General features: G+C 43.4%; 1 protein-coding gene across 1 annotated transcript in view; it reads right to left on the bottom strand.

Moving 5' to 3' along the window:
* The window catches only part of ENTHD2 (ENTH domain containing 2), a 20,006-nt gene that overhangs the window by 2,182 nt on the left and 3,130 nt on the right, over positions 1–14,694 (bottom strand). The window contains 10 exon segments of the mRNA XM_015408788.1: positions 515–649; positions 909–939; positions 941–985; positions 2,212–2,325; positions 3,163–3,334; positions 6,096–6,299; positions 9,631–9,696; positions 12,542–12,620; positions 12,721–12,788; positions 14,423–14,516. Coding sequence (XP_015264274.1) covers positions 515–649; positions 909–939; positions 941–985; positions 2,212–2,325; positions 3,163–3,334; positions 6,096–6,299; positions 9,631–9,696; positions 12,542–12,620; positions 12,721–12,788; positions 14,423–14,516 — 1,008 coding nt within the window.

Raw genomic sequence — 14,694 nt, 5'->3', positions numbered from 1 at the left:
ATATTTGTACATGCTTGGCTTTGAGTTTCATTCCTGACGATGACCATGAAAGTGTATCAATAGTGACTTGTATTAAAGCAACCTATTCTTATGAATCGTTGTGGACTGCAACTGCTCTATGGAACCTGACAGATGTGTAGGGCCATGCAATGCTCCCACTTCAACAAGGGAATACTGGGATGGAGCCCTGACCTGGATGGCCCAGGCCTGCCTAATCTCATCAGATCTAAGAAGCTAAGCGGGGTCAGCCATGGTTAGAACTTGGATGGGAGACAACCAAAAAAGTCCAGGGCTGTTACCCAGAGGCAGGCAGTTGCAAACCACCTTGCCTTGGAAACCCTACCAGTTCACCATAAGTCAGATGTAACTAGATGTCACTTTCTACCACATAGGCTTCGTATGGTAGTGAAGAGATGACAGCAAACCCCATGTAATGACAAAGGACAGGGGTCTGAGGAGTTGCCTTTTGCAAGTGAGGAAACTGAAGGGTAGAAACCACAGAAGCAGGAATTACCTTTGTTGCTTTGTTGGCTACAGGACCAGGGCACGCTTGACTGAGATCTTGCAAGTGCTGTTGGGTAATGGCAAATATCTGATCATGGGAGAACAGGTCAGAACACATGAGGGAATAGATGGCACACATGGCCCTCTGTGGGGGGAAAATGCAAGATTAGGAAGGCAAAAGGTTTATGCACTGGGTCCAGTTTAGGGCAGCTGGAAGGGAGGGGTACTAATTTCAGGCCCTCATAGTTAACTGGAAGCCACCAACCCTTGACTGTCTTCAGTCCATGCCCACCCTGGTTTGATGAGAAAGGGATGCCAGTGCTAGTAACCAACCCTAAAGGCTGCTTTTTGCACAATGAGCCTATCAGCAGCATGTTTCCTGGGAGACTCAAGTATTCCCTCACCATGCGGACGCACTCACTGGGGTCTTTCAGTTCGGATCATCATAGCCACGACCACCTCACAATTCAGTCGCCCACATCTGTGAAGAAGGACAGCACTGAGGTAAGTGGCCCGAGGACAAGACTAAGCCTGGATTTTCCCTGCTTTCCCAATGCCCATAGAAGCAACGGGGACAAAGTGTGCCTTTCAGCTCAAAATACCATCAACAGACAGACAGTCCTTTGGAAGGTCTTTGTATAAGTGGAGAGCAACTCAATCAGCCAGCATCTTGCAGTGTCTAATACAAGTACAAATATGCCATGGAAGCTTACTTTATGACTTTAGGTCTGTCATTCCCTCTCAGCCTAATGTACCTCACAGGGATGTTAGGAGGATAAAAAGGAGGAGGGGAGAGGCATACATACTGCTAGGGATGGGCACAAACCAGCTCATGAACTAAAGTTCGTGACAAATTTTGGCCATGAACTTCACAAATTGAAGTTCATGGCAGGTCAACCAACACAAACTTTCCACAAACTTTCAGGCAGTTCTGGCGGTTTATGAATGGACACATTTTCAGACAGACTGTCTCTGCTCAATCAAAATGTTTACCAAAGTTTAAAGCAATAAGGGGGAGAGACTGGAGAGAAGCGGGCAGCAAAGCAGCAGGGTGAGGTTTCCTGTGCATTTCATATGCATAGCTTGCAGGGGGTCCAATTCTATATACTTTTCAACCAAAAGCACTTTCCTGGGGGCATCTTCTTTGGGAGGCCGTAATTTGGATCCCCTATGTCCAATCTGCACATAACTTGGGGGGCACATTGAGAAGTATCGGGGGAGGAACACTGCAAGTTTGATGTCTCTAGCTTGCACAGGGTCCATTCTATACACCCCTAAAGCTGTGCCTGTCATTTCCCCAGAAAGCACTTTCCTGGGGGCACCTTCTTTGGGGGTGCTGTAACTTGGGCCTTGTAAATCCAATCCTCACCAAACTTGGAGGGCAGACAGAGGAGATTCAGCTGGAGATCCCCTGCAGGTTTGGTATCTCTAGCACACCAAGGGGCCATTCCACCATGTCTCAAACCTCATGAACCGAACCAGTTCATTTGGTGCCTAAAAGTTCATGTTGGTTTGTGTCGGTTTTCCTGGTTCATGTCCATCCCTACATACTGCACTGAGCTCTTTGGAAGTATGGTGGGATAAAAGTGAATATATAGATCAGCCAGGCCTGGGATATCTGTACGGGCACTCCTCAAGTGATGCACAGCAGATAGAAAGGGTGGGGAGCAGCAGTACCCTGGGACAAGGATCAAAGAGTGCTCTTACTCCTTGAGGAAGTATTGGGTCTCCTCACGAGTCAGAAAGACTTTGGATCCCTGAGTGAGGCTGCTGACAAGGCTCACTTCCTGCAGGCAATCACCAAGGTTTTCTGCTTCCATCCTGCAAGAAATAGGGACAAGCAAGCTTCTAAGACTGTGCTCCCTTCTCCCTACCCCCTTATATTTTCTCATATGGAAGCATCCTAACACATGCACACTGGTGCTGCCAAGTACACTGGAATGGGATCTTTCTGCACAGTGCAGTGAAGATATACTCAATGTAAGATTACAAAGCTGTGTGTATTTCAGGCTCACACCGTGCAAGCATGGAATTTGGTCCTGGACATGGGACCCAGCATCTTCCCCACCACCCACCTGCTCAGACAGATTTGGAAATCTGTGGGTGGTAGAGCTACTGATCACCCGAAAGCTGGAGGGTGAGGTGTGCACTGAGCAGCATCTACTGTGGGCAGGGTTTCAGAGCCAAGCAACATTCCTTGTCTTTCCACGTGATTAGAAAAAGCAGGATGATGGGAAAGGTGATGCAGAAACCCCCTCCCATCTTTTTGTGTGTGTGTGTGAAGAACATATAAAGCCCCACAAACAGTACCATTAGATGCATCTACAAAACTCTAAACCTAAGGCTGCAGTCCCATGCACTCTTATTTGGGAATAAGTCCCATTGAATTCAGAAAGACTTCCTTCCAAGTAAACTTGGATAGGCTCAAGCTGCAAGGCAGAGCGCAAATGAATATCCTCCACACAAAAGCTGTTTGGCTTTGAAAAGAAAGAAGGGGTAGGGGAACTCAAAGAAAATACAGCAGAGCATCCAATAATCCATTATTAGGTTCTTTGTTGATGAGACAGTGCATAAGGCAACCATACACATTTTTGGCTTTACACCTGCAGGGGGAAGGTCTGTCCAACCCCACTCTCTTGCTGTCGCTGCTCCACTCACCTTTCAGCAACATTCCCTGGTTCCAAGGCATATGAATGATTGTCACTGCTTGATTTGCTATAGGAATCTGACATCCTGCTCTGCTCATTGTTTTCCTGCAAGGAATTCTGGGAGCTTTGTCCACTGTCCAACTCCTCCCAGCCCCCTCCTGCTTGCCCTGGCTGGTGGTTCACTGTGGGAGAATTCCAGAAGGTAAACATGTAGGAAAAGCAAAAACCCATCAAACATCAAGGCAGGAAGGATCAAGTTCAGAGAAGGCATCTGACCGCCACCCTTGCCACATTCCTTAAAGCCCTATACAGTCTGGAAGCAGGGTATCCAAAAGACTGCCTACTCCCATATGAACCTGCCTGATAATTACAGTGATCAGAAACAGCCCTACGGCGCTGTGAGCGGGCGTGCCTCGGAGCGCTCTGAGGACGCTCGCTTCCACTTCGTTCTTTTGGGGACCCCCCGATGTTCGGGTGGGTTCCGCTTCGCTTCCTGGAGGGAGGCGGAGTGGCAGGGGGCTCGGCTTGTCACCCCCGCTGATGGCAATCGCGGGGATTTCGATGCTACGCCCTGAAGCAGGAACGAAGACCGGAGAAGGCATGGTCTCCATGTTTCCGCAGCAGCGACCAGCCATTTTTATTTTAATTTTCATTTATGGTAAGCAACACATCGTTTTCAAGAATCTTCCCTGCACGTATCTTCATACAGCATTATATTGTTGAGTTAATACCCCCCTTTAATTATCCCCAAAACTGTCCTGAAAGCGGCTATTGAAGAACTGGGGGCAATGAGAATTATGGAGAAGTGGGGGTAATAAAGAAAGGATCTGTGAGCCAAGAGTAAAATGTACAAAACAGCCTGATTTGTTGAATAAGCAGTAACAATGGCGGTGAATCTCCGGAGAATAATATTTAAAAGCGTAGTGGTTTGTTTGTGCTGGAGAGACAAAATGGCGATGACAGAAGAAGAGGAAGAGCTTGACTTGAAAATGCAAGTAGGAGAACTTACTTATGAGCAATTTAAAAGATTCTTAATGGATACAATTAAAGAAGCAGTGACAACAGCTTGTAAAAATTTGTTTAAAGAGCCTCAGGACTTGCAAGTAGATTTGGAAAACATAGATAAGAAGGATCCGAATCAATATTTTCAAGCGCCAGATAAACAACAGGACTACGGCCAGGAGAGGAAGCTACCAGACAAGCAATCTTCAATTATATAGAATTTGGACCAGGAGATGGAAATTTATAAGAGGACATCATGTAAAAGAACCAACAGGATTTGAACTAAAAACAGAAGTGAAAAAAGGACTCTCTTTAACTTTTTTAGTGAAAAAGAAAAATAAGGTGGCGAAAGACAAGAAAAGTGATTCTGGAAAGAACTCTAAAAAGCATAAAAGATGGACATCTTGCCTATGGAAACAGGAAAGGGAAAGTTGGGATCTAAGAAGTCATGAATACAAAGACAGTTGACATATTGAAGATATCCAGAAGAAGAAGGTGGCAACAGAAAGATGGGGGGGAAACGTGAGACAAGAACTTTATGTGTGTATATGATATTTTTCTTTGCTGACTAATAAAGGTTTTTTGTTAAGAAGGAAATGGTCAAGGATGAGAATTCTTATACTGTTGTTGTCTTAAGTAGCACTTTGAAAGAAGATATTTGTGATTATAATGTTGTTGTCTGTTTTATTTTTGTTTTTGGTATTTTGCCCTATTATGTGTGGAGCTAGTAGTGATTGGTAATAATGAATTAGTAAGGGAGTAATTGGGTTACAGCAAAATTTCTTTTTCTTTTTGGTAGATAAGGGTTTTATAAAAAAGAGAGTGGATTATATTGAGTTTGGCTTAACAGAAATTTTATATTTTTGTGTTTTGGTTTGTCTATTTATACTTTTGTTTTGGCTTTATTATGATTGGGCTTGATTCTCATGGGGATATTGTTAATTATGAAATAGTAAAGGTACAAGTGGGCTAATTAGGGTTGAAAATTGATTTAAATTTGGGTATTTTGATTAAATTGTATTTTTGGATATATTTATAGCTTATAGACTTAGATATTGCTTAAATTGTTAAAGAAATCGTACTGTTTTTGGCTTGAAAGTGATTATAAGAGAAACGAAATTGAATATATTATTCACAGCTCCATAGTAATGAAAACAATATAATACTTAAAGGAAATAAGTACTATCTGTTTGAAACGTTTGAAAAATTGATTGATATAATAAGGGAGCCATATTGAAATGTATGAAATATGTGATCTGTAATATTATGGGGATATTAATATATTGGTGAGATGGTATGATTAATGTATTATTTCCTCTACAATGTTTTGATGTGTACAAAAATATTGTTGACTACTCTTCATTTTTTTTTTGAAAATCAATAAAAAAATCATTAAAAAAAGAAAGAAACAGCCCTACTCTGTGCCACCATAATCTGAAATAAGGTGGATATGACACGGCCTTCTCTGTAGTGGCGCCTTAATCAGCTGCACAGATATTGAACAGACACCAGCACCAACTAAATGTTTACTCAAGATGTCAATTGTTTTAAATGTCATTTTAATATGTCCTTATTGTTTTAAATTGACTGTAAAATGCCACAATTACCTTTGACAGAGATTATGAGACAGAAATTACTATAAATAAATCAATAACATGTTGTAGAATCAAAAAGCCTACATTTCACAACCAGACATTCCTCATTCTCACATGTATCCCCCCTGCTGACAGAACTGTCTTTAAGATGCCCAGCAGCAACAGGGAGGATTCCCTCTGGAATATTTCTATGTGCAGTTGAACTAGGTAAGCATTAACCCCAGAAGTAGCAATGTTTACTTCTCCAATAGAGCAGCCAGCAGTGAGGCATGAGTTGCTATATGAGAGTTTTGAACTGGCTGCTTCTACTCATCTTGCTGTAAGTTCTGGACAGAGAATTCCATACCTCGCATGTTCTGGGCTACAATGGGAGGCAGCATTATAGGTTCCACACAGTTTTTGCTGGGAGAGGGTGCTATGACCGGCTCATATGCATCTTCCTTCAGCTCCCGACCCTGGGGACTGGCAAGTTCATGACCAGGGAGCATGGCACTAGCAACCACCTCAGCCGCCTTCTGGATGGTGGCCAGTAGAACTTTGCTTGTGGATGCTGCAAGAGAAACAGAGGTAGGCTGTTCACCCAGGTCCTGAGCATGGCACCCTGTCTGTATATGGACTCGGCAAAGTCCCAAGTTCCCTGGAACATGATCACACCACAGTTAACTCAGCAGCAAAGAAAGAAACAGGCCCACAGTCTAGGGAACACAGAACAAGGTCACTGCAGGGATTTCCTCACTGTAGAGGCTCAGAAGGCATTAGGCTAGGCTGTCCCAGATATCAGGATACATTTGGCTGCCAAAGTCCCTAGTTTCAAAAGCAGGACAACCATGGAACCTTCAGGGAGCCCTTTTGGAGTCTTTCTATCACAAGAGAGGATTTCATCCACACTCCTGTATTCCCTTGCTGCAAGGTCTCAGTTGTCGTCCTCTGTAGAAGATAAGAGATTGGATTTATGCCCTGCCCTTCACTACCTGAAGGAGTCTCAGAGTGGTTTACAATCCTTTTCCCTTCCCTTCCCCACAACAGACACCCTGTGAGGAAGGTGGGGCTGAGAGAGCTCTCTCAAGAACTGCCCTTGAGAGAACAGCTCTGAAAGAACTTATGACTGACCCAAGGTCACACCAGCAGCTGCATGTGGAAGAGCAGGGAATCTAACCTGGTTCTCCCAGATCAGAGTCCGCACTCCTAACCACTACACCAAACTGGCTCTCAGCCTGGATTACATTCTTGCTTGAATTTGCCAAGTGGCTTTGTTGTATGGTTGCCATCCTCCAGGTGAGAATTGTGAAAGCACACCATGCCGTGAAGCACCAAATCATGTATTATATACCCATAGATTAGAGCAGGGGTGTCAAACATGCAGCCTGGGGGCCGGATCAGGCCCCCAGATGGCTTCTATCAGGCCCACAGTGGAACTGGCTGTCTTCTGCTTTTTCTTCCAATTCTGCTGCTGCTGTGTCATCATAGGTTTGCAGCTCTCAGATACACCCCTGAACAGCATGCTCACGATTGCAACAGCACAGACATTTTGATGCAATAATTCAGAGCAAGAAGTGTCAGTTATCAGACACTGTTAAATAAACAAAATATTGCAAGAGTGCTAATGTTTTAAGCATGTTTTTATTTTAAGTAAAAAAAACCCTTTGTGTTTGCATCCTTTATCAAGTTTATATCTCCGCTACCTGGCATTACATTTTATAACACACATGGCCCGGCCCAACAAGGTCTCATTTATGTCAGATCTGGCCCTCATAACGAGTTTGACACCCCTGGATTGGAGAGTTTCAACACCCTTTATGCAATATTAGAATTACACGCTTCTCGAATTGCAATACTAAAAAAGTGGTATATCTTATTAAATGTCCGTGCATCTTTTATATGTGAGAGTTAGCACTCGTGCCACTAAAACAAGAATTCTGGAGCACAGGTCAAGGATACACAGTGCAGTGGTTGAAGCCCCATTAGTCTCCCATTTCTTAGAGAAATCACATACCCCTGATAATATTAGGTTTTGTGTGATTTTTAAATTCCATCTACATCGCTACAACCTACAGGATGTCACCAAGATTTTGTTACAAAAAGAGACTTATTGGATTTCTAAATTGAATACAGTCGTGCCTCATGGTTTGAGTCAGAGTATGGAATTTTCTGCTTTCTTGTAAACGGACATGAATTATTTTTTGGGTACATATACCTTTAATGATTGTAAAGGACAAGCACAGCTGCAAGTGATTAGGATAAGGTAGTATGTTTAAAAATTGGTTGAAGTGTGGTGGCATCATGAACCCTTGGAGGGCAAGTTGCAAGAGAAAGTATTCAGGCACAGTAGTGCAGATTGTGAGAATTCTTGAGGATATTTCTATGCAAGGATGGTGAGTAGATACAGCATGTGGGCAGGGACCTTAAGTTCATTATACACACTTGCAACTGTGCTGTCCTTTTATTTACATGTAAATGTTTGTCATATGTTGAAGACTCTATTACAAGAAGAACAGACATCATGAGTTGAGTGAACTTATGGAAAATTAACATTCAGCTTTTGGCTTCTGAAGAAGTTTACGAGAAACAGGAGCGACCGGATTACCTGTTACACCGGAAAAGTGAAAATACATTGACTAGCCAGTGGATTCTCCTTGGTTATGAATTTGGGAGGACTAAGATGAGATCTGAGAGTTAGTTGATTCTCTTTTTGTCACTCAGCAATTTTAATCTTGTTAAAGTTGTATTTGGTCCGTTATTGTAGAGTTACTGATGGATTGTATATTTCTACTTCTCATATTGTGGGAGTCTAATTCATGACTGAATCATTTTGAGATTTTGGATATTTATTGCAATATGGTATAATTTCTATATATGTTCAGTCTATATAGATTTTATTGATCCTTATAGAGATTATTTCAATAAGCATTTAATACATTATTCATGGGTATATAATCCATAGTTTGGTCCTTCATGGCATGGTGTGTTTTCACAATTTTCCTGTATGACACTGTGGTCCCATCATTCTCATATCCTCCTTCAGGGGAGGCCTGGAGTTCTCCTAGAATTACAACTGATCTCCAGACTACCAAGATCCATTCCCCTGGAGAAATGGGTATCTCTGGAAGCACCACACCCCTGCTGAGCACCTTCCCTTCCATAAACTCTGCCTTCCCCAGGCATTGCCCCCCAAATCTCCATGAATCTCCCAAGCCAGAGGTGGCAACATTACTTGGTTGCAGAGGTCATTTCGGGGGGGGAACGCGGGGGAACGCAGTTCCCCCGGGTGAGGTGCAGGGGGCAGGGCACACAACAAAGCCCCGCCCCTTCTTCCGGCAGCCCCCTGCTTCCAGCCTCATTCTGTTGCAGAAGGAGGAAGAAGCAGGAGGGTAAGTTGGTGTCCTCCCCCTCTGCCTGGCCGAGGCCACTCCACGTGGCCTCTGCAAGGACTCCCAACCCCATCCAGGAGCTTCCCTGAGGTAGCTGTGTTAGTCTGTTGCTGCAAAATAGTCCAAGAGTTCAAATAGCACCTTTAAGACTAACAAATAGCACCTTTAAGACTAACTTTTAAGACTAAGACTAAATGAGTGGTGGGTGTGGTCTTATGACACACTTCCGGTGATGGCAGGGGGTGTGGCATATGCTAATGAGTTATGCTAATGAGTTCCCCTAGCTCTTTTTCTACCAAACGACCCCTGCTTGGTTGTGATTTGAAGCTCTTAAAAGGTTATCACCCTGTAGCGTTAGAGCAGAAATTAAGAACCTGACGAATACCAAAGCTTTGGGTGCAGATTGGGTTCAAGCATCAGAAAGCTGGTATGTAGGGAGAACCACGTCCTTGCCCAGGGCGAACCCACTGAAACCAAAGTGATATCACTCTGACCCATGTACCCAGTACTTACCGGAGCTGGTTCTTTCAAAACCAAAGCCTTGGAGGCAGCTGTGTGGACTGGGCCTGGAGCCCATTCCTAGGAAGATAAACATAAGGGGGGTGTTATTGACCAGTACGGTGCTGTTAGGTACAGCTTACCTGCATCTGTAACCACACTTTCTGCTCTGGGTTGATAAGGAGTATGCTTCTTTGCAAGACCTTTAGCCTAACAACTTGAGAGGAACTTAAGTCTTAAGGCAGGAAGATTTTCTATCCCTTCTGCAGAGTTTAGAGAGCATTGAGGCTGAAACTAGATGAGATTCACCACAATCCAACCTTGGTTTGTGCCAAATCCAATAAAGCTGTGGGGGGATCTACTACTGGGAAACTTAAAAGCACAGCATGGGGGGGGGGGGACACTAAACTCTTCTGTAACATGTGCTCTTCTCTCTGAAAGCTGTTCATCTCCAACTGAATAACCTATTGTCACATAACTCCAACAGGGAAAACATGGGCAGCGGGAGGGATCAAGCTCAGTCCTCCCATGCCATGCTTATAATTTCTGATCCCGTTTCAATCCAATCTGACACATGGCTCTGACCATTTCTACACAGGTTATTTGCCTCAGTTCAGTGCTGCTGGGAAGTAGTTTTCTTTTATGCTTCCCTGCAGCATTGTGGTGTATTGTACACTTCCCAATTTTCTCCATCTTTTTTCTGAGCTGCCTCAAATTTACTTTGCTTCAAAGTTTTGAAAAGATTGCAGCAAAGCCTAAAAGGCTGCTATTGGGTTGGGAAAATCGTATTGTCCATTTTCCTGATGGCAGCCATTTCCTCCCACAACCACTGGGGTGTGTGTGTGGTTACTTCTTTTTACTAGAGCAATTGAATATCATTATATGGAACAGGTACTCTGAATTCTCAGCTTTTTAAAAAGTCTCTAGCTTCTTTTGTTGCAGAGATACATGGGGAAAGGCATATCTTGGCAATTAAAGGAGGTACTGGCTTTTTAAAAATGAAAGCTGGGAATTCAGAGAACATGGTATGCATATTGTTAGAACTTCATGTTGTAATAACAATATTTAGGTACCAATTTTAAAATAAAACCTGGAAAAGTCCTGGTGGTGTGGGGTGCAGAATGGTCACAGCTGGGGGAATGGGGCAGGGAAAATATTGGGAAATCTGTAATGTGAAAGCCCCATTGCAGTGTCACTGCACTGGCAGTTATAGCAGCAACAGGGAAACTACATGTGACTGTTTCCCATGTGGAAAACACCTCTGCTCAAGTCTGGTCTGGTTCTACCTGACAACTGATGCTCCACCTGGTGGGGAAATTCTGACAGTGCAGCAGTTCTGCATTATCTCACCAACACAAAGTGACACACTGGTTTCTAACATAAAGAGTGCACATGCTATCCAAGTGGTCAAGTGGCTCTGTTAAAAAGAGAGAGGTTTATGTGTCTTCCCCCACTCCACACCCAGAGCTCAGGGCAAGAAAACCTCCTACGCTAAACGTAAAGAGGGAGAGGGAGGGGAAATCTATACAGGAACTGTCCATGTGTAGTTTCCAGGTTTTGGGCTCATCCCACAGGCAGTTGCCTAGACTAAGTGTCACCTCCACTATACTTCTTCAAGAGCTGCATGCAAATAGATGTACCAATAACTTGTTGCAGTCCCTTCTGATCTGGCATTCTGGTATCTGGAATTAAATAGTGGCTATGAAACACAGCTATAGTCACCACTTTCCCCCTGGATGCTTGAAAGAGACATGTGCTGGAATTTATACTACTATTTAGTTATGTTGTGTATGAGAACATAAGCAATAGTATTTATACTACTATTTATGTTTATATATAACATTTTTTAACCCAATCTTTCTCAACATTCATGATGAACAAAGCAGCTTACATAGCCAGTCCCAGGCTAGCAGACAAAAAACATTCAAACCAGTATAACAACTTCATACAGATGATAGCAGAAAGCCCTAACACCGCCATAAGTAGAACTCCCTACCATTTAATCAAAGTGCTGTCTAAAGAAGACAGCCTTACACTGGTTGTGAAACTGAGCCAGAGGAGAGGCCCCTTCTAACTTCTTATGGAAGGTTGTTTTCTGGGGCTCCTACCGAAAAGGATACTGGGTTGTGACTAACAGTGAAACCCTTCTATGCGTATTGACTTCATTGAACTTTGCTTAGGATTAGGTAAAGGTAAAGGTTCCCTTGCTCGAAAGCCGGTCGAGTCCGACTCTAGGGTTGCGGTGCTCATCTCTGTTTCAAAGCCGAAGAGCCAGCGCTGTCCGAAGACGTTTCCGTGGTCATGTGGCCAGCATGACTAAACACCAAGGCGCACGGAACGCTGTTACCTTCCCACCGAAGTGGTACCTATTTATCTACTTGCAATTTCTTGCTTTCGAACTGCTAGGTTGGCAGGAGCTGGAACTAGAGACGGGAGCTCACTCCATCATGCGGCACACTCGGGTCTCAAACTGCTGAACTACCGACCTTCCACAGCCCGCAGTTCAGCGTCTTAACCACTTGAGCCACCGCAGCTCCTTCTGTTTAGGATTACACAGTAAATAAACGGATTTTAAAAGAGGGCTCCAACAGAAGGGGAATCTGAGGGAGCCTGACACGGCACACAACCTCTTTGTCTTCCCGAGCAGGAACTGTTCGATAGAGGGCCCTCTTCAAGGGCAGCAGTATCCTCCATGCTACCTTAAGCAATGTAAGGGAATAGGGGTGTACTTTTTTCTGTTTCACACACAGGAAAAATAGAGAGAACTGAATCCCTTGGATAATAGGCCACACAAGGAGAGAACTTAGTGCTATCTTGGCGAAGTTACTGTTACTTGGAAAAGGTTCAAGTGCATCCAAGATTTCCCCTGCTCAAATGCGGTCTGGTTCCCAAATGAACCCCTGTTCTCCTCAGCAGTCGTATTTACCGGTTGAAGGCAGCTCTTTTGGTGGCTGAGTGGCAGGCTGAGGCAACAAGACATCTGAAAATAGAGTGCTTGCCAGGTCCTAAAAGGGAAAGGAGAAAAACTGCAAAGTGGTAAACTCTTCTGGGCTGTGGGTTTGGGGAGTCTGTCCAAATCCCAGAGGACTGGGACCTGCCACTCACCTGTGCAGTCATCCGCACCTTCTGATACAAACTGTTGCCATGGAGAGGATCAGGAGGCCCTGAGAACACTGCAAAGCAGAGAGGGGTGGAAGGTGAAGCAGGTTAGGGGATGATCCCTAGTTGTCCTACTCATGAAAGAAGGGTGGCCTCTCTGGGGTCTGCTGCCTAATATTGTCTTAAAAGTAGTAAGCACTCCAACAGCAGAAGCCAACCTTATACATTTGCAGCTACACAAAACAGCCCAAGTATCACTTTACAATGGTTCTGATATTAAGAAGTCTCAAAAGCAGGAACAATAAATAATCACAATATTTTCTGTAAGTATTCCTTGATGAATAACCAGTCCAGAAGCCCATTTCAGAGGGCCTAAACACTTAAACTTCTCAGGGTCTGCACGATCAGACGTACATTTTGAGTTCTGTGCTGGGAACTTAATTCCCAGGCACATGCAAGCCTAATTTCCACTGGGACTTTGCTGCACAGGGAGACCGGGCTTAAGCCTCCCCCACATGCTGTTTTCTGAACAGTCCTGGCAAGCTGCTGTTTCCTACACTTGCATGTACCCCCTTCAGTCTCCATGGCTTCCCCTGCATGACATATACAAAACATTTTGAACACTCTAAAATGGTATTCAGATCATTGAAAATAACTCCTTGGTTAGGAGGAGGAGTGAAGATATTTCAGGTTTTTAATATATGCAAATCAGGAGTTTGCTTTCAGCAAGAATGTGGAAAGGAGAGCTTTAGTAGAAAACTGACTCCTTTTGAGACAATTATTGTTTCCAATGCTAAATCTTCTTTGTCTATTATTTATAACATGATGCGTGTATTTCCTTGGGGTTCTAGTCAAGGATACATGAAAAAATGGAATCAGGCATTAGGCTATGTTACATAATCATGTATGAAAATTCCCCATGTCTACTGATATATCCTTTTCAATTAGTCTAACCCTAAGAGGAAATGCTATGAAGAGGATACATCAGTGAAATCTCACTCCTGCAAGGTTAGTTAAAATATTTAATTATGTTAGTCACCGCTGCTGGTACTGTGGTGAATCTCATGCCAACTTCTGCCACATGTGGTGGAAATGTGTTCAGTCAGTTATATATTGGAGAATGCTGATTATAATGTTAGCATATCATTAAAATTTCACCTGCATTGTTTTAATTAAAATTTGGAATCACCATCTAGAAAAATAATTAAAGTGATATCATTATCTATTACAATAGCAGCTAGACTGATGTTAACTAAGATGTGGAAAACAAAGAAAATAGCATCAAGAAGATCCTTTTTGGACAAGGTTAAGGAGTATTATGTTCTGGTACAGCTTACTGCCATTGAAAAGGGTGAGGATATAGATAATATGGCTTGGTGTGGAGGGAGGCCCTAAAGGAGGTCTTAACTCACCTGTAACAAACATTGCAATTGTGTCGGCTGGCATAAATGTCAGTTGATATGTTACTTTGTTAATGTAAAATATGTAACGGTAGGTAACTTATAAGAGACATCGCTCTGTAATCTTTAATGCTAAGACATTTGTTCGTTAATATGCCTCACTCATGTTGATTGTAACGACTTGTTTCAAAATATTATTTTTTTAAAAAAATAAATGTTATGTAATTACTATCGCCAGAAAGCATGATAAGAATATAACCTGATTGTCCTTGTTCATCAGTGTGGACACCCCACCATGTCTAACATACCTGTGGCTTCTTGGATGAGAGAAGAATTCCGCTTGAGTTGCAGAAGGAAGTGTGAGGAGCCGTAGGTGCACATGTACAGCAAGATCTTGAGTACCTGAGAATGCCAGAGGAACACAGTGGTGACTACCAGCATAGGTCCAAAAGTCCACTAGCAAGGCCTCGTCTGGTCTCAGGATTCATCATGGATGCTTACTCTAAGCACGGCCACTAACTACCATTTACCTTCAACTTGACATGGCATGAGTTGTTCTGAAGGCGATTGAGAAGATACT

This window comes from Gekko japonicus, unplaced genomic scaffold (genome assembly GCF_001447785.1).
Source record: "Gekko japonicus isolate JY-2015 unplaced genomic scaffold, Gekko_japonicus_V1.1 scaffold57, whole genome shotgun sequence".
Lineage (NCBI taxonomy): Eukaryota > Metazoa > Chordata > Lepidosauria > Squamata > Gekkonidae > Gekko > Gekko japonicus.
Note: the sequence above shows the minus strand (reverse complement) of the source record. Positions and strands in the feature narration are given on the sequence as shown.